Source organism: Clupea harengus, chromosome 25 (genome assembly GCF_900700415.2).
Source record: "Clupea harengus chromosome 25, Ch_v2.0.2, whole genome shotgun sequence".
NCBI lineage: Eukaryota > Metazoa > Chordata > Actinopteri > Clupeiformes > Clupeidae > Clupea > Clupea harengus.
In genome coordinates, this window is record NC_045176.1 from 8611238 (window position 1) to 8632000 (window position 20763).

Below are 20763 nucleotides of genomic sequence, written 5' to 3' on the forward strand. Positions count from 1 at the left end.
TTACATATGCGAACAAACCTGTTATACTGTTAGCCATTTGTGTAAAACGCCTCATCGCATTAGAGTAGACTAGACCGCTGCAATGCTCTTATAAGCTCAACTCAATAAAGAACCTCCAACTAATGCAGAATGCGGCTGCTCTCACACTTACTAGTACTAAAAAATATGAACATATCTCACCTGTACTTGCCTCTCTGCACTGGCTCCCTGTCAAAAGTAGAATTGATTTAATATTCTTGAATAACTCAAATTTCCATGCACCCTGTCAGCCAACCATAACTAAACATAACTCATCAAAACTAAACATAAATAAAATTCCCATACACCTTGCTGGGCAGCCTCTTCCTCTCCTTCTTTATCATATAATGATAATACTGATACTAATAAAGTGGCCATATTACCTACCGTATGCTATCATGCTCATCCTGATGCATGTATAAATTCATCTGCCTATATAAATGTGCTTTATAAATAACTTTGAATAGAAATTAATTGAATGTATTATACCTAACAGGCTAAGAATATGCTTTCAGTCCCACAGTCTTATGACACTTGTGTTCTAAACGAAAACACACACACAACATAACAAACACATTTAAAAAAAAAGTTTTGTTGCAAAAAGGATGTCGTCTGAATGCCATGTTATTATATTTTGTTTACACTATTGGCCTATACCTTATGGAGCTACCTACACGACAATAATAAAGAGAACAATCACTGATAGGAAACAAATAGATTAGGCCATTTTATTTGGACACACACAAGCCTCACACTCTCACCATCAAGAGGCGTTTATTTTGACGTAAAGACGCTGAGTCGGTAGTAACGCCGTTTTCACCCAGTCTACAGCTGCGCTGCGAAGTTGAGTGGTGGGTGAATGTGAGTATTTAACCATGATAAATGGGACTATTTTAATATATTATAATACTATAATACATTTGAGGAGGGCATAATAATAGTTATCATTAGCTGCCATGGCAGTAATCAACGTAGTTTTCTTCCTCAATAGGGTGATGCGCAAGTCTGTAGAGCTTGCTAGCAAACCAGGGATAGCTAAGCTAGAAATATAGAGCCTATGGATTAAGTTAGCCACCTCATGTGCTTGCTACTGGCATAAAATACATTATTCTATTACGCTGAATACCTGAAGCCTATGGCAATGAATTGTAACCACATATTTGCTACATATTTGCTATTAATTCTCCTTATAGTTGGTGAAACTTCAGGGTGACAACTGTAGAGGGACAGGATGGGTAAGTAAATATGTTGTGTGATGTCCATTTTAGTGAGCAGAGACACATTACAGTTTTACACGTCAAAATTGTACAGGTAGGCCACTTAACTATAAACTCAGCTGTTATGTTTATTCAGATGGTGAAGAGAAGACATACGGCGGCTGTGAGGGGCCAGATGCTACGTATGTGAAGTTGATTTCCTCAGATGGCCACGAGTTCATTGTGAAGAGAGAACACGCGCTGACGTCAGGCACAATCAAGGCAATGTTGAGTGGTCCCGGTGAGTGGGCACAGAACACTGCTTTGTGCAGCAGATTAAACACGTTGTATAATTCATCTCCAAAACTGATAATTTTCCAAAAGCTTTCCCAAAGTGAGGAGTGAGATTGTCATAGACCCAAGCCCTAAAGCCATGCAACTAAACTTGTTGGTAGATAATAACATCCTTAGTACGTGCATTGCTGGTGATGCACTGCCTCACACTGTGCAACTCACTATGTCTTAGCAACACTTATGGCAATAGCGGTTCTGAAATTTCAGGAAGATTGTGACTAATTAGAAATCACGTGTATGGCTACTGAGCTGAGCTAGACATGTTGTAGATGATTAGAAGTGTTCGGTTACAGTGCCATATCAAACTATATTAATATATTTCCATTTAAAATTCGAGGGGCAGATGTACTAACACGCTAGAGCGCGTTTAAGACAAGATTTTTGTTGCAAAAAACATCGCATGATAGGCCTACGAACAGACCGCACACGGCTAAATTCGTATTCTGTCTGTCCTAGGAGCGCATGTCAAGTTGCGCATTTCTGACTGACATGTATACAGTCGTGGCCAAACGTTTTGAGAATGACACAAATATTAATTTTCACAAAGTCTGCTGCCTCAGTTTGTATGATGTCAATTTGCATATACTCCAGAATGTTATGAAGAGTGATCAGATGAATTGCAGTTCAATGCAAAGTCCCTCTTTGCCATGCAAATGAACTGAATCCCCAAAAACAAAAGGACCAGCTGACAGCATGTCAGTGATTCTCTCGTTAACACAGGTGAGAGTGTTGATGAGGACAAGGCTGGAGATCACTCTTGTCATGCTGATTGATTGAGTTCGAATAACAGACTGGAAGCTTCAAAAGATGGGCTGGTGCTTGGAATCATTGTTCTTTTTCTGTCAACAATGGTTACCTGCAAGGAAAAAAGGGGCACAAAAAGGGCTTCACAGGCAAGGATATTGCTGCCAGTAAGATTGCACCTAAATCAACCATTTATCGGATCATCAAGAACTTCAAGGAGAGCGGTTCAATTGTTGTGGAGAAGGCTTCAGGGTGCCCAAGAAAGTCCAGCAAGCGCCAGGACCGTCTCCTAAAGTTGAATCAGCGGCGGGATCGGGGCACCACCGATACAGAGCTTGCTCAGGAATGGCAGCAGGCAGGTGTGAGTTCATCTGCACGCACAGTGAGGCAAATACTTTTGGAGGATGGCCTCATAGACATATATGTATATATATATGTATATATGTATATATGTCTATGGATGGCCTGGTGTCAAGAAGGGCAGCAAAGAAGCCACTTCTCTCCAGGAAAAACATCAGAGACAGACTGATATTCTGCAAAAGGTACAGGGATTGGACTGCTGAGGACTGGGGTAAAGTCATTTTCTCTGATGAATCCCCTTTCCGATTGTTTGGGGCATCCGCAGATAAGCTTGTCCGGAGAAGACAAGGTGAGCACTACCATCAGTCCCGTGTCAAGCCAACAGTAAAGCATCCTGAGACCATTCATGTGTGGGGTTGCTTCTCAGCCAAGGGAGTGAGGTCACTCACAATTTTGCCTAAGAACACAGCCATGAATAAAGAATTGTACCAACACATCTTCCGAGAGCAACTTCTCTTAACCATCCAGGAATAGTTTGGTGATGAACAATGCCTTTTCCAGCATGAAGGAGCATCTTACCATAAGGCAAAAGTGATAACTAAGTGGCTCGGGGAACAAAACATCGATATTTTGGGTCCATGGCCAGGAAACTCCCCAGACCTTAATCCCTTAGAGAACTTGTGGTCAATCCTCAAGAGGAGGGTCGACAAACAAAAACCCACACATTCTGACAAACTCCAAGCATTGATTATGCAAGAATGGGTTGCCATCAGTCAGGATGTGGCCCAAAATGTATTTGACAGCATGCCAGGGCGGATTGCAGAGGTCTTGAAAAAGAAGGGTCAACACTGCAAATATTGACTGCATCCACTTCATGTAATTGTCAAAAAAACGCTTTGGCACTTATTAAATGCTTGTAATTATACTTCAGTCTTCCATAGTAACATCTGACAAAAATATCTAAAGACACTGAAGCAGCAAACTTTGTGAAAATGTATATTTGTGTATTTTGGCCACGACTGTACATTCATGGGAGTGTCTCGGGGAAAAGTGGGAGTTTTGGGCAAAATTGTGGAAGGAGATGCGCACTGAGCGGCTGATTAGGCACCGGTTAGTCTGTATAAAAAAACTGCGGGGGAGCGTGCACGTCTGTTTGTTTGCGCTGAAACTTTTCAGCCTTTTAAAACTAGGTGTAGGCCTAATTCAGATGGCATTTTTGATGCGTGCATAGGGGAAACTTCCAGAAACAATGGATTCAGTATTCTGAGCGTCAGTTTTGCTCATTTCTACCTTTTGCAACCTTTACTTTTGTTTATGTCTGTTTACGTCCTGCCATCTCTTCGTCACTTCATCCACTTCCTCACATTTAGCTGCCTGCTACACTATTGATTGTGTCTGTTATAGCCGCACACATAGTTTTTTTTTTTTTTAGTGTTGTAGAATCACTGCCCTATTATATCTCTGTTTGATGACACCTTGTTACAAGTGTATATCTATTTCCTGATTACACATTTTTGTTTCCTTTTCTGGCATCAGTTTCTTAATTCATGATTCATCAACAGCGCTTCTATTCAAATGCGCCTGTGATTTTCAATTATTCCTTCTAATTGTTGGCGCTGCAAATGGCAGATAGAGGGCGGTGGCATGCGTTGCTTATGGGATCAGCCCCAGGTTTAGATCAGCGTTTGCGTTGTGCTACCCAGCATACACACATCTGCCCCTGGGTTTGTTCACTCTAATTGAGAATTATGAATATTCTATAATCTAATATGCTGTCTCTTATATATTGTCTCTCTAGGTCAGTTTGCAGAAAATGAAACAAACGAAATCCACTTCAGAGAGATTCCATCACACGTGCTGTCCAAGGTCTACATGTATTTTACATACAAAGTGCGTTACACCAACAGCTCCACAGAAATCCCAGAATTCCCTATTGCCCCGGAGATTGCCTTGGAACTTCTAATGGCAGCAAACTTCTTAGATTGTTAGATCACTAATAGGCATCCTGGATCTACCCTTTCACTGTAAAATCCAAAAGTGTGTAGGTGTATTTTTATGCTTGCCATTTTATACATTGTTGTATGATATCAGGTCATTTGTTTATCAGGACTTACTGCATCAGTTTGACATGGTGTAGGGATATTGTAATAAACATCATTGTCTGTAAGATACCTCTTATGTTTTCGTATTATTTATAGATATTGTTCTGAGGAGGCTGGACATAGAATAAGTTGTGATGTGATGCATAGTCTATTCTAGCAGCCTTCATCCTGAGTGAATACTATTTTCTCCATGTTATTATTTCTGTCACTCAGTTTATGGATGGGTGATTTAATTCATTTTATAGAAGTGTTTTGAATTGACCAGGGTAGTATTCCATATACAGTACACTTGCATGAGCAGCATTTGAACTGAAAGGTGAATGGACATCATGATTGATATAAAAATCTGTAGTTTTCAACATCTTTTGTTACAGGAACTGAGCAATTCAGGATTATTGTAGGCACATTTTGAATATGGTCTCATAATGTTTTAATTCCAACTTGAACAATACTGAAAATAAATATGGTCTGAACTATCTTTTGCCATTATGAATGCGTTGTTGTATGTGTTCTCTGTATAACTATTAATTCTTCCGTGTAGGTTCTGCATCCTAATGTACCAACATTTATTTAGTTAAATATACATAGGTGCTGGACAGTAATTTTCTCATTTCTGGTTTTGAAAACGTATACTTCTCCCAGTTGCTTCTGCTGTAAGAGTGTGTTTGGCATTTTTCCTATAAGAACAGGGAGAATATTGTGCATGGATACTGACATTTACATATTCCACAAACCCTTTGATTTGAAACATATTAGATAATGGTTCAGTAATGTTAGGCAGGGATAGATAGTGCTATTATGAAATGTACTTTAATGGAGTGCATCCATATTCTTTGCTGGTAAAAAACCAACAAGTAAAAATGTCCATCTTTGGAAATCTGTTTTACTGTGGGACCAGAAAGTCACTATAGATTCCATAAACACATTTTCACAGTGTTACGAATGATCTAAAACGGTTGAAAAGCAAGTTCAATAGAGGAGTCAATAATATATATTGTACCCTAGAGGGCAGTGCAACAACACTTTCCAGAGATTAAAGGTACCAAACGAAGAGTCTGTTCACTGATATTACTTGGATCCTTTACGTTGTAAAATGTATTCCATTTTGTTTTGAAATGACAGTTTTAGATTGTTACAGAGGCATTACATAACTTTTAACTAATAATTGTGCTTTCTTAAGTAAGCTGTAGATAAATGGAAGATAATGCATTGTCGATCACAGGCATGATGCTCTCAACACTATTTCTTCGAAACGGTCACAGAGGAATTCATACCATCATAATCCATTACATGGCTCTTGTATAATAAGATGAATAACTTATACCCATGTCTTTTGAAGTCAGACTATCTTTTTTCAGGGCCACATGCTGTTTTATTAACAATGATTTGTACAAAGAAGAGTACATGACGCCAGTTAATCCTTCTAGCCATTCCATGGATCTTACAACCTCAGAATTCCCATTATTCTGTGAGTTGAGCTGCCTGTAAGCTCATTAATTTGGCTCCAGTTTGTCACAATATGGTTGATATTCTTGTTCTTGTCATTCACCCCTTTATATACCACCGGCAGGGGGTCCACAAGACTCAGTGTATGTTTAACTATGTTTTCTGACAATTACAAGACCAAATAAATCACAATATATTCAGTAATTGATTATTAAGTCAATTAGACCTCATATTCCTCTCATTCTCATTATAAGCTCCAATCACTGAAGCATTGTCACAAAATATGTTCCCTCTTATTGATTCCTATGAATGGCTGAGCGCTTTCCAAGCTTCAAGTTCCTCCAGGGAAGAGCAGTTGATTTGACATGCCTGGCCCTCTTTCCACAGCAGTGATGCAATGGATCATCAGGGGATCATCAATGATCCAACAGACGCACATGGAGAGATGAGGAGATAGGAAACCCTGCTGCAGCTGCACACGATGTAAAGGAATGCATCTGTGATGATAATAATAATAATAATAATAATAATAATAATAAAACTTTATTTATATAGCACCTTTCATGCCAAAGAATGCAGCTCAAAGTGCTTTACAGCAAATACATAATATGCACAAAGAAATTACATGCACATAAAAATAGACATCAAAGAAACATAACTCAGATATAGTGCAAAAAAAAATAAAAAATTATAATTATAGAGATATATTTAATCTAACCCCTTAATATCACCAGTAGAGATTTAAATTAAAGTAAAAGTATTTATATATATATTTATATATATATGGTAATGATGATACGGCATGGCTTTATATCACAAATTAGGCACTGGAAGAGAACAGATGTATGATGGGGTTCAATCGTGACACTGCTGGTTTTCCATACATGCATGCTCAGACATCAAGACAGGGATGGTGAAGATCACACACCTGTCATCAGTGTGCCCAGTTTGGCCTCTTCAAGAAGTGTAGGTCACAGTGACAACACAGCCGAACAGCCTGTGTTTACAGTCAAATACCATAACTGTGGCTGACTGTGTGTCAGCCAACTACTGGAACACTGAACTAACTGGAATGCTATCACAGAAGTTATGCTGTAAATCCAACAAACAGCTAATTTTTCAGTAGTTTATACTGTGCTCTAAGCACTTAGAGTCTAAAACGTAGCTGTCTATGCACAAATAGTATTATCAGATTGAATATAGAAAGTCACATAATGATTGATGGAATTATATGCAGGTTGCTTATCCTTATCTTGAAGTAATCCTCTAGACAGTCAACAATCTGAGGGGATGGCTCAGCGTGCTGTACTTTCAGTGGATATAAATTACCTGCCACATAACATGCGACCACATGTTTACCCTGATTTGCATTTAGTTAATGCAACATTTACATTTCAGGGCTCCAGATTAACTTTGTTAAATTCCCCCTCAATCCTATCAAGTCCCGTCCTTTTCATTGTTTGCTGTCATCTAACCTGCGGATGGGATTTGCCAGCTGCTCCACTTATTGTCCTACATCGCTGATACTCATTCAGAAGAGGATGGAAAATTAGCTGTATTACCTTGTGGGCCGCTAGTTTTGCTTTAAATCCAGTCAAGCTGAACAATTCCTCAGGGTTTCTTTGGGTTGCTCTGGTTATGGTAATAATTGTCCTATATTTAAGAAAACATGAATCTCCTGTGAATGTGGTGGCAATTTTCATAACTTGAATGCAGCACATTAACGTTTGGATATGCTTGTATTATGTATGCCCTCTTATGTAGCCAAGAGGACTGTATTGAAAAAAGGGTTCAAAGTCTAGCACAGTCCTACGTTCATGTGTATCTTCTGTTATCTTTTTCACATCGCTTCATCGATTACAATCAAATGGTATTCATTTAATGTTATCAATGTTTAAAGATTTTTGGTGTTGTTGTTGTAAGACACCTAACTATGTAATACTAAAAAAAACAACAGTCTAAAATTATTGCTTTTTCTTTTTGACTGATGATTTTTTCATGTGTTTCTATGCATATGTTTAAATTTCATGACATGAAAACTTTGAACGAATGTAAAGATAAAAAAGACACATTGGTACATTGGTAATACATGGGTACTGGTGCTGGTATTTGACATTGGTCAATACTTCCATTCAATATGCCATCAACATTATACCAATAACATTGTTTTAACAAGCAAACTGTCCACAAACTATCCTGCATCTTTTAAAGGATCTAAGGGCAGCATGCAGTGATTAGTTCACGATAAACATTGGAAAACACTATGATCTTTCTCCACACGGTATGACTGTCTCTATATGAACAAGTGTATATGAACATTTGTACAGTAGTGAGTGACCACTGGACAGTGGCCATGACTATGATATACAAAGGTCTTTCAAATGAAGTCCATAACTGGTTGTCTTAATTACCTGTATGCTATAGAGGTTTGTGTCATAAAGTTTGCACTTTAATTATTACTTTGACTTTATAGGCTATAACTATACTGTGTCACTTTGGTTAGACAAGTTGCGCATGTTAGTTCCCTGCTAAGCATGCTGTCTTCATTTTCCAAATGTATATACTAGTGTTGTGAGGACAAACAGGCCAGCAAGCATTACAACAGAAGAATCCTATGCCTTCCATCTGTCTACACTTTTCCATTGCAACATCTGAGTTCTTTCCACAGGTTTCCCCCCCAGTGAATGGGAGACCTCCTATCCCATCTGTTCCATACTGCTTTGACTGCTGTGATGGATGGAGAGGTATCCCAGTCTTCTCCAGGCAAGGAAACACTCATGGAGGAGAAAAAAAATCAAGGCTGGCATTTGACTTCCGCCTTCCATCCACAGTGATAACTGCCACATATATCAGATTATGCAAATGTGGGCTGACTAGGTAATGTCATGGCATTCCCTCCCTCCACTGAGCATGGAAACCGGAGGCATCCCCTCCCTCCCCATTTGAATGAATGAGATACGGTAATTCCCAGCCACTATCTCTCAGCTATGATGCATATTTGAAAACTGGGGGTTCTGCTTGGCGGTCCCTCCGTGATGATTTGATAGTTGAAAACTATGGTGGATAGTTAGCATGCAAATGGCAAATGCCTGTGCGTGATCACATGGAGTCTTCCTGGAGTCATATCCACTTCTAATTACGTAAGCATGCTGATATTTTTAGAACATAGTTCTAGGTTTTTCTGCAGATGGCAGAAAATGAAAAGCTTAAACAACCTCCATAAAATATTGTCATAGAGCTGGCTATAGTGTCATTCTAGTATTTCTATTTTTAAAGATGAGCTCATAGGTTCACAAAAAAAATCATAGGTTCACAAAATAGGTTTGTGAAGAATATAGTTCTAGGTTTTTCTGCAGATGGCAGAAAATGAAAAGCTTAAACAACCTCCACACATATTGGCACAGAGCTGGTTATAGTGTCATTCTAGTATTTGTATTTTTAAAGATGAGCTCATAGGTTCACAAAATAGGTTTGTGAAAAATATAGTTCTAGGTTTTTCTGCAGATGGCAGAAAATGAAAAGCTTAAACAACCTCCACAAATATTGGCACAGAGCTGGCTATAGTGTCATTCTAGTATTTGTATTTTTAAAGATGAGCTCATAGGTCAAGATCAGACCCACAGAGATGACTTCCACTTTCAGCTCATTAGGTAGCTTTTGCATTGAACATAACAGATATATTACATTAAGAGGTTTCTCAACGAACCTAAGCTTTAAATCAATCAGATACCCACAGAGGCTTTGTCAGGGATAGAGCCTCCATGATGTCAGTAAAACACCAGAACACAGGTAATGGGCTATGCAGGTCATGGAGAGGGAGGCTAAGAGGAGCAGAGAGATTTGCTTTCAAATGTCTGGCAATTGCTCTCTTTACAGGATTTCCATATTTGTTTTCATTATCTTTTGTGAAGTATTGTAGCTATAAACAATGCTAGACAAAAATAAGTATATTGTTTGTGTAATTAAGGCCACGTCAAGGTGTCAGAATTGAAAGGTCACCATGAGTCTGTTAGCGTAGCTGTTCATGTCATGTGCTATTGTGTGTGGGTGGGAGACTAGCTTACTTCCCTGATGGGCAGGTCCCTGTAGTCTTTACTATCAACTTCCTTTCCACTTCAGTGTTATCATTCACACAGTATACTCTGAAATGAATCAGCTGATCTTTTTTAAGTTAATGGCCCAGATACATACTGTTATCAAGTAAAGCAACATGTACTCAAATAAACAATGTATGGAAAATGCAAATAAAAAAAGGAAGCAGTGATTTATAAATTTACCGTGACTTGTATTTCATTGCAGACAGTATAAACACAAGATATTTCATGTTTTTTCTGGTCAACTTCATTTGATTTGTAAATATACATCCATTTATGCCATTCAGGCCTGCAACACATGCCAAAAAAAGTTGGGACAGGGGCAATTTAGGGGTAGTAATGAGGTAGAATAATTAAATAATGATTTGAAACTAGTGATGTCAACAGGTCATTATAATCATACAAAAGTAGCATCCAGGAAAGGCCTAGTTCTTTAGGAGCAAAGATGGGCCGAGGATCGCCAGTTTGCCAACAAATGCCAAGCAAATTATTGAAATGTTTAAAAACAATGTTTCTCAAAGAAAGATAGGAAGGGATTTGGATAATTCATCCTCCACTGTGCATAACATAATTAAAAGGTTCAAGGAATCTGGAGGAATTTCAGTGCGTAAAGGACAAGGGTGCAAGCCTAAGCTGAATAACCGTGATCTTCGATCCCTCAGACGGCACTGCATCAAGAACCGTCATTCATTTATAAGTGATACAACCACATGGGCTCAGGATTACTTTGGCAAACCTTTGTCAAGCACTACAATACGAAGTTACATCCACAAATGCCAGTTAAAACTTTACTGTGCCAAAAGGAGGCCTTATGTTAACCGTGTCCAGAAGCGCCGTCGACTTCGCTGGACTTGGAGGCATCTGGGATGGACCTTCCTCAGTGGAAACGTGTATTATGGTCAGACAAATCAGTATTTAAGGTCATTTTTGGAAGAAATGGACGCTGTGTGCTCCGGACCAAAGAACAAAATGACCATCCAGACTGTTACCAGCAACAAGTCCAAAAGCCAGGGTCTGTCATGGTATGGGGTTGTGTCAGTTCCCTTGGCAAAGGTAACTTACACTTCTGAGATGGCACCATTAATGCGGAAAAGTACATAGAGATTTTGGAACAACATATGTTGCCTTTAAGACGACATCCTTTCCAGGGACGCTCATGCATATCAACAAGACAATGCAAAACAACATTCTGCACACATTTCAAAGGCATGGCTGAACAAGAAGAGTGTGCGGGTGCCGGACTGGCCTGCTTGCAGTCCGGACTTGTCCCCAATAGAGAATGTGTGGCACATTTGGAAACGCAAAAGACCCCGTACCGTTGCATACCTTAAGACTTGTGAGCAGGAAGAATGGGACAAAGTTACACCTGAAACGCTTCATCACTTGGTGTATTCAGTCTCTAAACATCTTTAGTGTTGTGAAAAGGATTGGCAACATTACAAAGTGGTAAATGCTTTACTGTCCAACTTCTTTTGAAATATGTTGCAAGAATCAAAATTGAAGTGTTTATTTTGAAAAAACAATGAATTTCTTAAGGTAAAACATCAAATAATGTGCTGTTGTATTGTTTTCAATGTAATACAGGTACACTGTTTTCAGTTTTTATTTTAACATACCGTCCCAACTTTTTTTGATTTGGGGTTGTATTATTTCTCAGATTGATCTTTTCATAATTCATTCTCTATATTCATCATTAAATTGATGGCAGAAAATCAGGTGTTTGGGATACAAAATTAGTCAGACAGGTATTTTTTGTTTTTGTCACATTTATTGCTTATTAACATACAAAAAAACATACATAAATTATTTTAAGGCACTTCCAGTGGAGTTAAGAGCCTTTCATCCACCTAACATGCGATTACCAGCATAACTTGATTGTGCAGCTTCTCTCATCATATATATTTACGTCAATGTCTCCCACAACAAAAGGGAGAAAAGTAGACATGCCATTACAAGTTAGGCCATCATTAACCTTGGAATGTTGGGTACTAAGGTCATATTGGGTAAGCATTGAACAAAATGATTTTGTAAGAACATTCACACAGTAACATACTGCAGTTTTTGATTACAAAGTTGAATATAAACCTTAAGCTATAGAAATTACCTACTTTGAACCTTATCTGATTCAAATCAAACTTAATTTACATCACTGATGTAGCCATTCAAGTTCCAAGTGAAACCTTTCAAATCAGACCCAATGCAACAGCACTGGTAACACAGTCTTTGAACATAATTTATTTGTTAAAGGTAACCAAAGATTAGCTCCCAATCTTGGTTTCGTTGTTGTTCATCGATTCTTTACAATGATCCAGGAATGGGTACATGCACTTGTCTGCTCCGATAAACCGGTACATGCAAACAATGGCGTCAAATGGAAGAATCCTGCAAGACATCAAAACTGGGAGTCAGAAATTGTACACACACACACAGCATCACCATCATTGGAAACATCGTGCATGAGCCCTGGAGCAGGTATTATAGAACGAACACTTACGTTTTCATGAAGGTGACCGCATACATGGCTCGTGGCGTGCAGACCATTTGTTGATCTGTCAGGATGGCCCTCATGGCCTGAGTCACACAATCCTCTGGCTTCAGAGGGGGGAAGAAAGGAGCCATCTCTTTCCTGTTAGGAGGACAAATTCTGTTTAGCTCCGAGAGAAAAACTGCCCATTACCACAACTCTTCCAAGACTACTTTGTGTCAGACAAACTGCGTCAGATTAAACATCTGGTGCATTTGAGCGCTGTGCAATGCACACGAGGAACCGGATACGGTGTTGATTCTGTGCTTGAGAATAAAATGACTACATTGACCATCATGTACTTATAAAACATGAGCATACCTTATCTTGCAGCCTTTAAACATGCCAGTGTCCACAAGAAATGGACAGACAAGAGTCATCTTGATTCCATCTTTCTCAGAGGCTCTCAGTTCATGACTCAGGGACTCATGGAATCCTATCGCACCAAATTTGCTAGCACAATAGTCCTACATAGAGAGAAGGACAGAGCAAGATGGATACATTATTTAGAAACTAGTAACCATTCAAAACCATTGTAGAGTAATTTTTACTTTGTTCAATTCTTAAAAAACGTATTGCAACACTAACCTCCACTCCAGCTGTAGTGAACAGTCCCAAGCTGCTAGCTATGGTCACAATATGCCCATGATTCTGCTCCAGCATCTTGGGGAGAAAGGCCTTGGTGGTCTGAGGAATGAAATACATAAAATGAGCCAAACGTGTCTATCAAACCAGGATCAGTCCTGATTGTGCCATTCGTTCCACAAGCCTGAGAACTAAAAGCCAGACTGGACACACAGGTACCAGTAGAAAACACACATTAACTCATATAAAAACAAGGTTGTCTCAGGTTGTTGAAATCAGGTCTCAACAGCTGAGCAGATCAATCAACCTGACGGTTTTCAATACTATATGTCACTGCAATACTACTACTGCATCTCACGCAAAATTAAACACCTCAATATTCTAATCTATTTTGGAGGCAAGTCAGCCTTGAAACCTACCCAAAAATGTGCATGGCAGTTGACCTTCATTGTTCTCTCGATGAGTTCGTCCGGACACTCCAGGAGGTGGTGCCCAGACACCACCCCTGCGTTGTTGATCAAGAAGTCGATGTTGCCAACCTCTGCTCGGACCTTCTCAGCCGTGCAGTATACGTTCTCGCGTTTACTGACGTCACACACAAAGGTATAGACTTGAGGCTGGAAAGGGACGTCTTGGATTCCTCCAATTATTTCTGGAGACAGAAGTTGATGAATTCAGCATTAATGATCTTAACTGTCTTCCATCTTACCCATAAACAGCAAAAGTGATATGACATTCATGTTGGTGAGAGCTAAGCATCACCTTACACCTTATTTGATGACATAACATTATACTTTTGTCTGAGGCATTAAGTCACATGTAAACCACCTCAACATTACCTCTTTTGGATGTTATCTCGCGGTAGATATCACGAACCATATCGGCAGTCTCTTCATTGCCTTGTCGGTTGATGTCCCACAACACAAGCGATGCACCTCGCCGAGCAAACTCCTTAGCAAAGAGTCGTCCGAGACCGCTTCCAGCTCCAGTTATCAGACATACCTGTCCTACGACACTCTTTTCTCTCGTTCGGACAATCCACTTAGTACCAGCCAACACAAATGACCAAACTACTTTAAACATAACCACAGCAAATTCAACCGCAATGTTCATCTTGAAGTTCGCCCACGGTAAACAATTTAAAACTAACACTGTAACACTTGCTCGCTAGCTTAGACTATTTCTAAAACTATCCAATTTGCAAGTTAAAACAAACGTTTGACCCTTTAACACTGCACAGAACTGTTGACTAGCCCCCAAAGGTAAAAGCACCGAACTATACGTGCAGTGCAGAAACAAGCTGTATCAATGTAAGGCCGTTTCTAGGCGCTTATAAATGCTCCTGTCCCCCTTGTGGCTTCCGCGCATGCTAAAAAGATACAAATGCTGTAATCTAGTGGGTAGATCTTGGTAAATCCCCATGGGGCATGGAATAATGAGACTGAAATAGAGTAGATTTTGTTCGCTCCACTGACAGCTTGGTTAAGAGTTACTGCAAGTAACAATTATTAAATCAGTGCATTTGCTCCTAGACAGTGGCTTTGTTTACCGTATTGTGAAAAAATTGTCATTGTTGTGCAACACAGGCACCTAAAAAGGATACCTATAAACTTTACTCAACACGACGCGTCATGGACCCAAGGTATAAATTCCCGATGCGCATGCGTATTAGCCTCTTTTACTGTGGGGATAATGGCGGGTGAAACGTAAGTGACTTTTCTTGTTGGTGAATCTTCAACCATCATTAAAATTGGCGTTTTCCCTAATGTTTCTGACTACAATGTTTGTAAGAACATCGACACATCGTACATACGATTGTGGTATTGCAAAGTAGAAAGCAGTGCATGTTGATTTATTTTATCAACGAAGGTAGCTAGCTAAAGAGGCTAAATGCTGAGAACGTGTGACTAGAGTTGTGCTAAATTGATTTTGTTTTCTATTAACGACTGTATGCTGTGAAATACTCTTGCTCCGGCTTCTCTCTATAAAGTTAGGTTTCTGATGTAATTTAGTAGGCTAATGCTCGCAGTACTGTACTAAAGTCAATAACTAGCCAGTCGCCATGATGGGGGAACAACCGGGTTACGATGTCGTTAGCTTAGCAAGCGAGCCAGCAAGATATGTTAAGCAAGGAAACGTTTCAATACAGTTGTAACAATGTGTACCAAGATCCCGTTTTTTAGTGTCCACCTAATGAAGTTCCATGCCACGTTGCGTACTTCTGAGTGATGTTTTGATGATGGACAATGTTACGCTTACTAGCCGGAGAACTTGCGATGAAACGCCAATAGGTCAAGCTTAATAAAGTGGTCTTGTTGGCTATCATTAGCTGTCAATTTGACTTTGTGTGGCTGGTTATAATCGGTCTTATTTTTTTCAGCGAGAAGAAGGCTCCTTCAGTCCCCGAAAGCCTTCTCAAGAGGCGGAAGCGCTATGGCATCGTCAGGGCCATGCGTCTTAAAACCAAGTTGGCTGAGAAGAAGGTAAGTGCCCTGACTTGAGGTATTATGGTCACCTTTGCTTGAAAGATGGTCACTTCATTGATTAATGTTTACCCCCTTGGTTGTGGTGTTTCTAGGCCCGCAAGGTAACCAGAAAGCTCATCTTCAAGAGGGCAGAATGTTACCACAAGGAATACAAGGAGATGTACAGGCGCGAGGTCCGCTTGGCAAGGACTGCCCGCAAAGTGGGGAACTTCTACGTCCCAGCTGAGCCCAAATTGGCCTTTGTCATCAGGATCAGAGGGTGAGTTACTGTTCTACTGAAGTGCTTGGCAACTGCACTGTTGCCAGTTGTTGGAAGGTTACTGGGAGAAAGTTGTGGTTTATGATGCTCAATCTTTTTTCCCCGTCATATCGACCATGGTGATTGATTCGAAAATAGGCCAAATCTTATCTGAAACCACACGTATTGCCTACTTGTACTTGTACTTGTCTTTGGCATCATGTGTAATGTTGACCCATTCCTATTCTCCTCAGTATCAACGGTGTCAGCCCCAAGGTGCGCAAAGTACTGCAGCTCCTGCGTCTTCGCCAGATCTTCAATGGTGTATTTGTGAAGCTGAACAAGGCCTCCATCAACATGCTCAGAATCGCAGAGCCCTACATTGCATGGGGGTGAGTGGTTCTCTTAAATAATGAGGTGGTTTCTTTGTCTAACGAAGTATGACACCTGTTGTATTCTTGCAGATTTGAGCTGAAGACTATTAAATATTGCAAGATGAGCATATATTGGTGGTAAAAGCTATTAAAAGCTCAATTTCAGGTGCTCTTTCATAACATTCAGAAGTAGAGTTGACATTTGGTAGGAATTGTAAAAAAAAAAATAGGGACTTATGACCATTATAGCTCAACTAAAATGTCTGAGGAGGCTTTACGTGCTTTAACTTGCACATGGTGTATATTGGTGAACTGTAACGTTTCACACCCACAGAGCAGGTGGTTAAGATGCTTTTTGGCTTCACACATGAGGATTTATACTCAGCTCTCTGATAAGCTTTCCAAGCTATGGAGACGACTAGTTTCAAACCTGATGTGGAGCCACACAAGCAATTCTCTCAAGTTAATATAAATGTATTCTCTGAAATGGCGGCACTGTGACGAGAAGGGGTGTTGGTGTCAACATATATATTTTTAATTATTATTATTATTTTTGATGGTAGCTTTGTGCTAGTGGATGTGTACCAACTCTGTATGCATGATGTAGCACATGAATGTTCAATTATTTAGGCCAATGGGCACTCTACCATTTTCATTGTACGTAACCATTTCTTAGGAACATTTAAGTGGTAGTAAATGCATCCTCCACTTAATTCATACAGAAAACAACATTTTTCAAGCACCTCCAACATGGACAATTGCATGTCCGCATTGGTACATGTAGTGTGCTTTGTTAGGTACTGTGCTACCACTGATGAGTGCTAAGATTTAGAAACCCTGTATCACCTGTAGTCCATTTGCTATCTGTATCTAACACATACAGTGACCAGTAGTGCGTCTGGATATCTTCCTGGGACGAAGTTCCATCCTGTATTTCAGCATCATGTCTTGAATACCATGCCAACAACTTTGCCTTAGGTCAATGTTAAGTTATGGAGTTTAAAATCCCATTTCCACGTCTGAAAGAGGCATTTTGTAAATTTGCTGAAAGTTTTGGAACCAATAGTCGTGAAATCAGATCATTTTTCTGTATGCAGATCTAATTAAATAAATTATGATCTTGTAATCTTCCATGGATAATGTTTTGTGCGGTTGATAGTTTCCCTTCAATTGGGTAATCATAACTGGCCTATTAAAAAGGGATGGGGAAATGTTGTTCAATTTCCATTCAATAATTAGGCCCCACCTGTGGAGTTAAGTATTTTGTGTTCTTGTAGGTTGTGAAAGGTCAGATTCCTTGGGAAGTAATGGGAACATTTGAAATGTTGTCCCTGAAATTGGGTGGGAATTCTGAAAAGTCGTTTTGTGCATGTGCAGTTCTGTGGAAGTTTGTGATCAGTGCAGGTATGAGACATGAACCATAGTGACTCATTTAACAGAATGATGCTTGTTTGGGCAGAAAGTAAATAGAATGGTAACTTAGTGCACATGGCCGCAAAAAAAAGAGTTTGGATATATTTATGTCTTGTGTCAGATTTGAGGTGTTTTTGATGCAAACTATTGTTGTCTGTCTAGGTACCCAAATCTGAAATCAGTCCGTGAGCTGATCTACAAACGTGGATTTGGCAAGATCAAGAAGCAGCGCATTCCTCTGACGGACAACGCCTTAGTCGAAAAAACTCTTGGTATGTTTTCGTGTGTGGCTGATCCCCCTTTAGTTTAAAGGCTTCAAGAGTTTGTAGTGCTGTGGCAGTAGCAGGCAGTGGAACATTGAGGTTGATTTGTGCCTCACTTTTGCAGGGGACTACGGTATCATCTGCGTTGAAGATCTGATTCACGAGATCTACACTGTCGGCAAGAACTTCAAGTCCGCCAACAACTTCCTGTGGCCCTTCAAACTGTCATCCCCTCGTGGTGGCATGAACAAGAAGACCACCCACTTTGTAGAAGGCGGCGACGCCGGCAACCGGGAGGACCAGGTCAACAGACTGATCAGGAGGATGAACTAAACACAGGGTGAGGATAGGGGTGGGCGATATAAGCTAAAATTCATATCACGATATCGATATGATATCATGATATATGAGGGGGGGATTCTGAATCACATTTTTATAGCCCTTTGTAGTGGCATTAGTTAAGGCAAAATATGTCATGAAAATAATAAGATAAATATTAATTTGCACATGATGTATGTTGGTGAAGTGTAGCATTTCACAGAGCAGGTGGTTAAGATGCTTTTTGGCTTCACACATGAGGACTCATACTCAGCTCTCTGATAAGCTTTCCAAGCTATGGAGACGACTAGTTTCAAAACTGATGTGGAGCCACACAAGCAATTCTCAAGTTAATAGAAATGTTTGTCCTGTTGTCATATTTTGCATTCTGGTATTAATTAAGTTCTCATTCTCTTTCAGGTGTCCTGTGGGAGAGGTGTCCGTCATTTTGTTGAGCTACGATTAAAAGACCTTCAAAAAACCAGCCAGTGTTTATAGATTGTCTGTTACATGATGGATTATGCCAAATTGCAACACTCTGAGATCCCTTTAAAAAAGAAAACTGGAGAGAGCTCAGTTATACTGTGAGTCCAAATTAGTTTTGTCTTGTTAAAAGAATTAAGGAGAGGAAGCCAATCCTCCTTGCGTATCCTGCAAGTACCTTGATTTGCAGCACTTGGCTGACATCCACTTCATAAATATGGTGCACAGGTTCAACTGGGCTCTCAAAAAGCTTTGCACTCCTGCTTTAGTTTTTTGGTCACCAACTGCAAAGGCCCAAGTTGATCTCCTATTGTGTAGGTTATCCAAACAAAGTTCATTTGGAGCTTGTTGGTATGAAGTTCTGAAGGTTGTTCTGAAGTGTTAAATAATATTACACTCCTGTTCCGATTGATTTTCTTGTCCTGAGAAATGATCAAAGACCACATGACCCACATGCACAAGAACATAGGAGCACTTTAATCTTTGAGGTTTTAAAAACGCTTTCATGGTTTTAAAATGGCTATGCACATCCTGCCCACAAAGAAGAAATTGCAAGTATATCAACGTCGGTGGCAACACTGACCACCTTGAATGCCACTGACCTGTGCTGCCATCTTATGGTGAATCGTTTCTGGTGCAAATAAATCCAGTCCTAATAAGTACATTGGTATTTATTGGGAAGCTCTTACAGGTCTTTCCTTGAGCTGACTGGGGTAGGGATAGGGTACAAAGTCATTGCTAACTACAGTGTACATATAATGGGTGGAGAAGTGTTTGTAATGTCCAGCAATGGTCACGGGGAAGAACCTTCACACATCTATTTGGTCTATTGCGTATGGTAATTTATTGGGAACAATGCAACTAAAATATACAGTCTTGACACAAATGTATTTTCTGACACATACTAGTACAAATCTAGTAAATTCACCGGAGAAAACGGACACCAAAGAGGATAAATGATCACCTTGAGTACAGGGTGTACGGTAGACTACATTGTAAAGAGAAAGGCAACCTTGAGCCTTATTTTTCTGAGAACCGATAAACAAACATGGTATTATATTACAAGGTTTTTGTGTATAGCTGTTATGGGATAAGTCTGAGCTAAAATGTTACTCCCTGACATTTTAATAAATGTGAAGTTATACAATTAAAAGATTAATTACAATTAAAATAGCTGTAAAATGAGTCAAGCTGTGATATACTCATTTCAAGTTTTACAAAACCTGAGTAATTGCTTGCATATCTCATGTCTCCCTATAAAAAGTAGATTTCAGGTTTTCTACAAACAAGCCGATTGACTTCACCTTCTCATAAATTACTATTTATGAAAAGGCACATTATTTCAACCATAAAGCAGAAATTGGTCCTGCCTAACTGCCTTTTTACATTTTTATACAAAAAATAGAGCCACTTTCAAATGTTGGAACCCAGAGAATACATAATGCAGCTGTATTCATACAGTAATTTACGCATTTGTGTCATATTTGTATTTACAGGTTAAAATAAAATACGGCACAACTGTAGAGCTCAGTTCTGTTAGAACACGTGCTCAAGTCAGAACCCGTTCAAGTTCTGCTTGATGCTCTGCAGTCAATCATGCCATATTGAACGTTGAAGCCCGTCCTCAAGAAACACCCAACATTGAGATTCAGCCAGTGACTCGGACGAGTCTCAGATTAAAGTGCCTCCATCTGTAGCCAGCAGAGGGCAGTGTGATTGTTTCGCCTCCCCAGTGTGACCACAGTCATTGTTGTGAAGTAGCTGTCCAGCTCCCAGGTTATCTCCTCATCCGTGAGTGTAGATACACACAAGATTAACAGGACAA

General features: G+C 39.7%; 3 protein-coding genes and 1 non-coding gene across 4 annotated transcripts; 3 read left to right on the plus strand and 1 right to left on the minus strand.

The window, feature by feature from the left end:
• Window positions 1–804: 804 nt before the first annotated feature.
• elocb (elongin C paralog b) lies at window positions 805–5203 on the plus strand. Its single transcript, XM_012827861.3, has 4 exons — window positions 805–879; window positions 1212–1253; window positions 1372–1515; window positions 4411–5203. The coding sequence occupies exons 2-4, from the start codon at window positions 1250–1252 to the stop codon at window positions 4599–4601; spliced, it is 339 nt and encodes a 112-aa protein (XP_012683315.1). The 5' UTR covers window positions 805–879; window positions 1212–1249; the 3' UTR covers window positions 4602–5203.
• Window positions 5204–12002: 6799 nt separating this feature from the next.
• Window positions 12003–14893, minus strand: rdh10b (retinol dehydrogenase 10b). Its single transcript, XM_012827954.2, has 6 exons — window positions 14203–14893; window positions 13783–14015; window positions 13367–13465; window positions 13100–13245; window positions 12749–12880; window positions 12003–12636 (listed from the first exon to the last, which is right to left on the minus strand). The coding sequence occupies exons 1-6, from the start codon at window positions 14474–14476 to the stop codon at window positions 12513–12515; spliced, it is 1008 nt and encodes a 335-aa protein (XP_012683408.1). The 5' UTR covers window positions 14477–14893; the 3' UTR covers window positions 12003–12512.
• A 99-nt stretch (window positions 14894–14992) lies between these two features.
• On the plus strand, window positions 14993–18939 carry rpl7 (ribosomal protein L7). Its single transcript, XM_012827955.3, has 7 exons — window positions 14993–15069; window positions 15744–15846; window positions 15942–16108; window positions 16342–16479; window positions 18037–18146; window positions 18262–18477; window positions 18876–18939. The coding sequence occupies exons 1-6, from the start codon at window positions 15056–15058 to the stop codon at window positions 18468–18470; spliced, it is 741 nt and encodes a 246-aa protein (XP_012683409.1). The 5' UTR covers window positions 14993–15055; the 3' UTR covers window positions 18471–18477; window positions 18876–18939.
• LOC116219682 lies at window positions 16180–16270 on the plus strand. The gene has a single exon (XR_004163287.1). It is a non-coding gene; the product is annotated as a small nucleolar SNORD12/SNORD106 (small nucleolar RNA).
• Window positions 18940–20763: the final 1824 nt, after the last annotated feature.